Source organism: Nanorana parkeri, unplaced genomic scaffold (genome assembly GCF_000935625.1).
Source record: "Nanorana parkeri isolate BGI_ZX_2015 unplaced genomic scaffold, ASM93562v1 scaffold2067, whole genome shotgun sequence".
In the NCBI taxonomy this organism is placed as follows: Eukaryota; Metazoa; Chordata; class Amphibia; order Anura; family Dicroglossidae; genus Nanorana; species Nanorana parkeri.
This window is the reverse complement of record NW_017308335.1, coordinates 139,426-148,951: the sequence shown is the minus strand read 5'-3', so window position 1 is coordinate 148,951 and position 9,526 is coordinate 139,426. Positions and strand designations below refer to the sequence as shown.

At 40.3% G+C, this 9,526-nt stretch overlaps 1 protein-coding gene across 1 annotated transcript in view; it reads right to left on the bottom strand.

Annotated features, from left to right (window-relative positions):
* Positions 1 to 752: 752 nt before the first annotated feature.
* LOC108800574 (potassium/sodium hyperpolarization-activated cyclic nucleotide-gated channel 1-like) overlaps positions 753 to 9,526 on the bottom strand; it is a 146,272-nt gene continuing 137,498 nt past the window's right edge. The window contains exon 6 of the mRNA XM_018572556.1: positions 753 to 1,690. Coding sequence (XP_018428058.1) covers positions 858 to 1,690 — 833 coding nt within the window. The 3' untranslated portion in view covers positions 753 to 857. The remainder of the gene's footprint in view (positions 1,691 to 9,526) is intronic.

Below are 9,526 nucleotides of genomic sequence, written 5' to 3'. Positions count from 1 at the left end.
CATGTGCAAAGATTGGTGCTTTGCTTTTCATCATGGGATTCTGGGTGTCTTTGCCTTTTCCAAGAAGACCCCTAATGACTATAAATGGATCTACCAAAATACCTACATACTTGCCAACAGTCCTCCATTTCTCGGCATTGCCCTGACCTCTGGCTGGGGATTGCTGGACTTTGTCTTTATCTATTATCGTGGGTCAATTCTGAGAGGGGTTAGGTTATCAATTGCAGAGCCGGAGAGATCAGAGGCCAGGCCACGTGATACAATTTTGATCTGGAAATGTTGGCAAATATGCACTATTTAGGTTTAACGTTAACATGAAACAAATGGTGATTATTAAATCTAATCTAGCAGTAACATATGTGCTATATTAATGGATGGACAGGCACTGATCTATGACATATTATGCATTCATGTTTTTTTTTTTTTTGTGACATTGGAATGTACAAGATGAGGAAAAAATGCAAATAATTACCAGTCATTTTGAATGATGGTAATTTCGAGTTGTATGTTAATATAATTCCCTCCTGATAATTAAGAAAATTGGATGAATTGAATTGGAAATGTCTACTCAAAGAGAAAAAAAAAAAGTTACAAAAATGTTTTTAATGTTTAAAATAAAAGGAAGACACATATATGTATATGAATGTATATTCATAGTAGTTTTAGTGCTAATCAGTTCATATATATATATATTTATTTATATATATATATTTATTTTATTTTTTACATTCTTTATGTACGGATGAGCCATCTAAATGTTTTCTTCATAATAGATATTAGGATTCTATCGATTAAAACTGTTTTTTGGGATGTTTTCAGTTTAATTCAGTGTTGTCTTTATGTACAGGTAAGAGGCATCATAAATTTGAAGCATAACGTGGTTTGTCTGTGTCTGTGTCTGCACTTGCTCCTGTGGTGGAATCCTTGCTGGGAGCTGGGGCTGGGGTGGATGGTTGAGTTGGTGCCCCAACCCTTGCAGGAGGTAAAGCTCCTGAAGACATCTGTCGAAACAGGGCCACCCGGGGAGGGACATTGCTTCGGCTTCCAGACTGAGCACCTGAAGGCTGCACATTTGATACTGGTTGTGGTAGGGTGGCCAATGACTCCCCTACGGTTGGGTGTGGCTTAGTCACTAGAGGGGAGATCTCATGGGGCAAAGAAGGCTGCGAAGCAGAGAGAGGCCTCACTTCTCTACTCAGGTTAGAGTTTGGTAGAGCTTGACTGCTCTTGTTAGCTTCATTGACAGAAGATGAACCAGACATAGATTTCTGCTGCTGCTGTTGCTGTTGCTGCTGTAATAATGAAAGTTGTGAAGCCGTGGGGGTACTGTACTGAAATGTTCGACCTGTCAGTGGACTTTGTACTGAAGGACTGCAAGCAGCTGTTGAGAAAGATGGTGAAAACATAGCCGCTTGTTGGGGTGTCTGTGGACTTGGTGTGGGAGATTGTAGATTTCCATGAGACAGACTGTTAGCAGTATAAACAGGGGGGGATTGGGTCCTCATTCTCAGTGATGAGCTGGTACTAGAATTCAGAGCTGGAAGTTGCTGGTAGCTAACTGAGGGAGCCCCCTCTATCATTTCCCTGTCCTGTTTCACAATCTGATTCAGTATCTCGCTCTCCTGGTTGTTGAATATTCCTGTGTTGAGCTCCTTTTGAAACCGTTGCTGGAGAATGGAGTTCTTCTTCCCTGTTGGAACACAACACTTTTTTAATTAGGTGAAAATAATAACCACTCTGGAAAAACAATACAATTTCTAAGCGGAATTTAACTACTTAGAGAAACTTGCCATTCCATAATGATCTATAGTTGCCCATAGGATCATTACTAGACCTGGAATGTTCAATCAGCAAATATGTAAGGTATGGACAGGCATATTTGCTAGATGCAAACACACTAGAAAATGATTTGCTAGCTGGGTGCAAACATTTCCAAATTTCACTAAAGCATAGTAAAATTTGGTAATTGCAGTACATGTAACCAACAGGAAAACATGGCATTTGCTAGATACTGGCAACCAGATGAACTGTACTATGGCTTTGCAAGCTTTAAATCCACGGGGTACAAGTTGCAGGGCTAACAAAAATGCATTTTATAAAACGAAGACAGTATTTTTTCTATGTACAAGCCACTAAGAGGTAAAGCAATAGGGGGACAAAGGTATAAATGACATTACAAAAAATTACAGAGTGAGAGAACAGATACAGATAAACAGATCAAACACTAATGCTAATATATGCTGGAATATTATAAATATCTGAAAAATGTTGTAGACTAAATCATTAATAAACTGAATATATAGTCCAGAGTAATGAAAAGGATTTTGGGCTATTATCTGAATCTGTATCTGCAATGATTGCATATATCGTGGTATAAGATGAACGCAAACCTATGCTTTGCCTCTACTGGTTTACTTTACTCTATGAAGCAGAGACAGCATGTATTTCCAACCTTCCAATCTATATCCTGTGTCTCAACTGCTGTTCACATTCAAAGCTCATTGCCGGAAACTCAAAGACCAGCAGAGATTCTAGCCTGGAACTGTTGAATGGCTACAAGCAGGGTTTAGTATTGGTAGTGGGCATGGCTTACTGCCAATGTAGACAGAATTTGAGAGCTCCACAGAAAGATTTAAAGAAAACCAAAAGTACTTGCAGGTACCTCAATGTGCCCACACGTTAGCATTATTTTAGAATGCCAGCTTTTAGGACCTAAATTCACTTTAAAAAAGGGAACATATAACATATTACTACTGTAGGTAAGAGCAACTGTAAATACATAGAGCCGTTCCCAAAATCCTGCTCAATTTGGAATTGCCTCTAGCCCCCTACCTTCTGTATGATGCCAAGTAATTTGGAAATACGTTGTTGTTTCAATGAGAATCAGTTAATGGAAGTGACACTTTAACTCAGGGGTGCAATCCTAAAAATACATTCAAGTACCCTAACTATTAACAACAATAAACATTGTGTATCACTCGGCTGTAGATCCTCAAATCATCTCTTAACTGGTGCTGACACTGTCCTTCCTTCTGGAGGGGAACTACTTTTGTTCCTCATGGTCCCTGTGTGTGTTGTAAAGTAGTCACCGCTCCAAGCTTGTTCCGCTGATGGGCTACAATCTCAATACAAATTAGTAATCTACATGTGAGATTGAAGTCCATCACGGGAGCGAGCTTGGAGTAGTGGATACTTTACAACACACACAGGGACCATGGGGAACAAAAAGTAGCCCCCCTCCAGAAGGAAGGACAGTGTCAGCATGAATTCAGAGATGATTTGAGGATCTACAGCCGAGTGATACATAATAAGTTAAATATCTTATATATAATGTTGGGGGGTTTTACGTCATTTTCAGGCCTAAAATGTGGAATATAACATGGGTGCAAAAATTGAAAAAAGGGCCTCAGTCATGAAGGGGTTAATGTTATAGCTGACTGTTCAGAAATACAGCTCATCGTGTGAGTTTCAGGAAGTGGTATCCCCAAGTTCCCTATGCCCTAAGTAAGTGGCACATGTACATTGACAGGAGTTATAGTTTGTCTCCATTCAACAATTTTCCTGCATGCTTGTCACACCTAATGAAGGTACATTTCTGCCATTTCTGTGCTAGAAAATTGAAAGTTTCCATTTTCTCCTCTGTACAGAGTGGACAGAACCTTTACACAAAATGTTACACTGTACCTTTACACAAAATGTTACACTGTCCCTATGGCCTTTGTAACATAGTTACATAGGCTTTAAATGAGAAAGTTTAATTCAGCACAAAACAGCCCTGGCCACTTGGGAGAAGAGATCAACATGATGGCATGAGTAACTATTTCAAAGGAAACTACAGGTTTTTTTTTACATTTCTTTTAAATATAAACACAAATATATGATATACTCTATATGATCACATATATATATGCGATCAACTTAAAGTAACTAATCTCTAAAAACTTAAAGTTTAGAATTTGCAACTATAAATATGCATATGGCGCAGAAATATCTGTTCATTACATATGCAATCTAGTATTAATGCAAGATGGCCAAGATCTAGCCATAGATGGGTAGATATCTGAATGAGAATGATAGGCAGGGGTACATTCACCCATCCTCTCATGGCTGGCAGGAGCAGTGGCATGAGTTGTGGTCAGTGGTGAGCACATGGTGCTTTTGTATCCTACACACGTCACCAGTGAACAGCTCCACCCAGCTTTCAGGGCAATTTTCCAATATGTTGGACAGGTATTATATTACAGGAGCAACACTTCTGACTACCTCTTTGTGTCCTCGTGTAGTACAGAGACGGTTTGAAAATCAAATACTGATGTTTAAAATCAGGGGCTATGACACACAGGTATTTCCACTTTCGCAGCCAAATTGGGATAACACCTATTTGATATTTGTTACATGTTCCCATTCACATAGCATAAGCTAAAAAAAAAAAGAAGTAAAAATGCTTCTTGCAGTTTGAATTGCTTTTACTTGGGTTAGGGTTTTAAGGGTTAAAATGTCTTCTTGTTTCTATGTCTTTGAAATGTTCGAAGCGGCTGTAAGAGGTGGGGGGTCTGAGCTGGTTAGCCCATTGTATGTTAATGAAGCTTATCAGATGCACTCAATCCTCAAATTTCTGTCACAAGACTTTCCATTGGGACAGCCTAGAGTGAAAGGGCTAAGAAAAACCAGGAATCAGCCATCTTGCCTGATTTAACAAAACATCTAAAAAGGTAAGAATATTTTCTTTACATATAGAGAACGTTTCTCAAATTTGACAGCAAAAGTGCAAATAGAGCTTACACAGGGCTTCCTATTCCCACTCTTGGTGACTGAATGGAGTGGTGGGTGGTATATTTATTGGCAGTTTTAGTTAACTGTTGTTTAAGAGGGTTGATGATCACATTTCATGATAAACACTTGTCCGCTAGAGGGAACATTTACAAATCCTATATGAAATACAATGATCACAACATTGAACATCAAACAAGTGAAAACATGAATTAGCATCACAAATTAGTTTAAGGTAAGATATGTAATAATAATATTTTTCTGAAAAAACATTGTGTATTTTTTAACTTTTGGAGTTAAGGCTGTTTTTACTATTCTAGCAAACCATATAGCTAAAGAGATGCTGAAAGTCTGATATTTCTTCAGTTAATAACTTAGAAAATCCTGACTGCATGGATCAATTTATGTTGTTTATCACAATGTTATGTTGTTTATCACATGTTAGATGGTAAAATAGCCTGGAATGAATATTTAAAGGGGTGGATATTGTTTTTTTAATACATTTTCTTTTTAGTTACATAAATATAAGATATTGCTATAAATATTATTATTTAACACTTGCAGCAAGCATGTAATAAGCTTTATGCAAGCTCTTTGTTTTGGGAAGGCTCTTTCTTATAGCCAGAAATAGACCTGTATGACTCAGAGGTGGTACACACCCCTCTCCTCCCTCTGTCCTATCAGCAACAACATCTCATTTAGACAGTCTGCAGAGTCTGCCAAGTACTTGAAGACTCCAAAAGTATTGGGACACCTGCCTTTACATGCACATGAACTTTAATGGCATCCCAGTCTTAGTCCATAGGGTTCAGTATTAAGTTGGCCCACCCTTTGCCGCTACAACAGCTTCAACAAGGTTTAGAAGTGTGTCTATGGCAATGTTTGACCATTCTTCCAGAAGCGCATTTTTGAGGTCAGGTACTGATGTTGGACGAGAAGGCCTGGCTCGCAATCTCCGCTCTAATTCATCCCAAAGGTGTTCTATCGGGTTCAGGTCAGGACTCTGTGCAGACCAGTCAAGTTCCTCCACCACAAACTCGCTCATTTCTGTCTTTATGGACCTTGCTTTGTGCACTGGTGCGCAGTCATGTTGGAACAGGGAAGGGCCATCCTCAAACTATTACCACAAAGTTGGGAGCATGAAATTGTCCAAAATGTCTTGGTATGCTGATGTCTTAAGAGTTCCCTTCACTGGATCTAAGGGGCTAAGCCCAACCCCTGAAGAACAACCCCACACCATAATCCCCCCTCCCCCAAACTGTACAGTTTGCACAATGCAGTCAGGCAAGTACCGTTCTCCTGGCAACCGCCAAACCCAGACACGTCCATCGGATTGCCAGAGAGAAGCATGATTCGTCGTCACTCCAGAGAACACATCTCCACTTCTCTAGAGTCCAGCGTTGGCGTGCTTTACACCGCTGCATCCGATGCTTTGCATTGCTCTTGGTGATGTAAGGCTCGGATACAGCTGCTCGGCCATGGAAACCCATTCCATGAAGCTCTCTATGCACTGTTATTGTGCTAATCTGAAGGCCACATGAAGTTTGGAGGTCTGTAGCTATTGACTCTGCAGACAGTTGGCGACTTCTGCGCACAGTGCGCTTCAGCATGCACTGACCCTGCTTTGTCATTTTACGTGCCCTATTACTTCGTGGCTGAGTTGCTGTGGTTCCCAGTTGCTTCCACGTTGTTTTAATACCACGAACAGTTGACCGTGGAATATTTAGTTTCAAGGAAATTTAACGGAACACCTGAATCCAATGTTGCGTTAACAATGTTTTGGTAATATAGTGTGTGTGTATATATATATTCAATATTCGATTATATAATTCCATAAAATTGCCAGGCAAGAATTTCAATATTTTTTTTTGAATAGGATTTTTGTTTTGACCTGCCATAAAATCTTTCTTAGAATTCACTAAGGAACATAGGGTCAGAGGGATTCTAAGATGTATGGGATAAAAATTGCTGCATACAGGAGAATTGTCCACTAGCAAATAAAAGCTGCCAGTCAGCCAGAATACAACCCCTCCCAGTTTTGTGCAAAAGCTTTAGTAGGAGTGATTATAAAATAGGTGATTTTAAGATAAGTGCAGTGGGACCTGTGGTACTTAATGGACTCCCAAGAAAAGGATTTTACAGCAAGTCAAAAATCCTGTTTTCTTTCTCTTTTATTAGGGGACACAGGGTCAGAAGGATTCTGAGACATATGGGACACCCAAAAGTAGTCCTGAGTAACTGAGCAGTAGGAAACAGAGCAAACAAAATGCTAACATGTGCCAAAAACACAATATGTAAACTGCAGGCTAGGTGCAGCTTAGAGAGCCACCTAGAGGAGCTTACATCTGAAGTTGGCATAAGCTGAGGCCTGAATATCCACCTGGTAAAACTTAGCGAACATGTGAATAGAAGATCAGCTGGCAGCCTTGCAAATCTGGGAAACAGATTCTTGATGATGAAAAGCCCAAGATGCATTTATTTATCTAGGAACTGTGGATCAAAAGCCAGGCTGCCCCTTGTGGGGACTCTGCACAATGTCAGCCTGATGTTTGAAATAGTGGTTGAGAGTGAAACTTGAACAGCTCATACAATATTTAAACAGTGGAGAAAATCTCCTTGGGATGTAATGGGTTAGGACAGAGAAATGTAAGTACAATGTCCTGGTTTAAGTGAAGAGAAGAAACCATCTTGGGTATGAAGGAGACCCCAGGCCTCAAGACAACTTTGTCTCTGTGTAAAAATGGAAAGAGTTCTTTACAAAGAGGGCTGCCCACTTAGGTGATAGCTATAAGAGAGGCAACCTTGTGGGTGAGCGTGCACATAGAAATATCTCTGATAGGTTTAAAGGGCAGATTACGAAGAGTCAAAAGAACCAGGTTGAGATCCCATAGAGTCACAGATGAATGTACAGGTGGAGCTATGTGAGCAACATGCTAAACAAAGCTTTCACCAAAGAATGAGACAAGATGTCTTTAAAAAAGAATCACTAAAGCAAAGATTTGTCCTTTGATAGTACGCAATGCCAAATGTTGATACAGAATGTATTAAAGCAAAGTCCGGATGCGTCCTACAGAGTACCTTGTTGGGTGGAAATTCCTTGCATGCACCAAGTGAAGCTTTTTAGGTGTGTTAATGTCAGAGCACATTGAAAACCAGACAAGCATAAGGTGCTAGTTAAAAATATTTTATTAAGAAAAATGTCAACAGGAACAAGCAAAAATCATAAACAGGAAGAAGCCAAGGTCAGGAGCCGGAGTGGGTAGTTTATAAGCCAGATCAGGAACACGGAGATCAACGTTGTCAGGAACAAGCCAGGAGCAGGAACCAGAGAAGAACGTCAGCCAGGATCGGGTCATACACAGAATCAGGATTCACAGAGCAGCAAGAATGCACTAGCTGGTAAAACCACACAAGGACCAGGTCAGACTGCACTGAGCAGTTTAAATATTGAGTGGGATGACATCATCACTCAGAAACAGGAAACTCCCATCTGACTCTCTCAGATGATGCTCCCTGTTTGGTTATAGGAGGGAGCCTGGGGGTAGTGAGTAACATTGCACAGTCTGCTCATACAAAGGAGGAATCACAGGTGGGTGGAATGGCAGCTAAGCCAAAGTGCTGCAAACCACACACCTTGAGAAAGGTGTATTTCTTAGATTTTGAGAAGTGTAGTAATAACAACATTGGATAGGCCCCTATCCTTTAGGACCTGGGCTTCAACAGTTATTCCATCAAAGCAAGCGACCTTGAAGGGTGGTATACTGGTCCATGGGACAGAAGATCCAAGTAATCTGGAATAGCCCACAGAGATTCTGTCAGAAGTCTGATGAGGTCTTAGTACCACATCAGCCTGGGCCAATTCAATGCATTTAGAATCACCGGAACACTCTCCATCTTGATCCTGTGGAGCACATGAGGAAGGAGTTTTAGAGGTAAGGCACAGATCAGGTTAATCCTATAGAGTCACCAGAGCATACACTGCCATGGCTAGAGAATCCCTGGACCTGAAGACAAAAATTATCTGCTTGTTGAATCTGGAGGCCAAGAGGTCCACAACCAGCGTTCCTCACCTGTGATATAGATCGTGAAACACCTACTGGTGAAGATACCATTCCCTGGAGTACAGACATTGACAGCTGAGGAAAGCTGCTAGCCAATTTTCTAACCCTAGAATGTACACAGAGGACAGAACCTTTAGATCCAGAATAGGTTGAATTAAGCCTTTTGATCTGTAGATGGTAAACTGGTTTGAGTAGAAACCTTGAAAGCATTATTTTTTTGGAACATAATTACTCCGAGATAGGAGTTGTGCCAGAACATCATGGAGGTCTGTTAGGAGTTGTGCAGACAGACCATATTACAGGGCAGCCCTGTATCCTTATCATGGTAGGGTCCAGGTACAGCCTTCAAGGCAGCGCTGAGAAACAAATGATCTGGGAAAACTGCAAAATTAGCTTTCATTGCTCTGCATTTCATGAATATTCTTGACTAGAGATTAAATATCTTGATGAAAATAAATAAATGTTAAGTAAAATTAGTTTTTTTTCTCTCTGGGGAGAGAAGATATCAATTCTACTAAGGACTAGCAAAAACGGAAGCATAAAGGGAAGTGTGAGGGGTTATAGACTGGCTGTCTATGAGCTTTTATTTGCTAGTGTTTAATTCAGAAATATTACCCATCTCACAATCCTTCTGTCCCCGTGTCCCCTAATAAACCATTAGAAGAATTACTTTACAGAAATGATTGGGGGGGGGG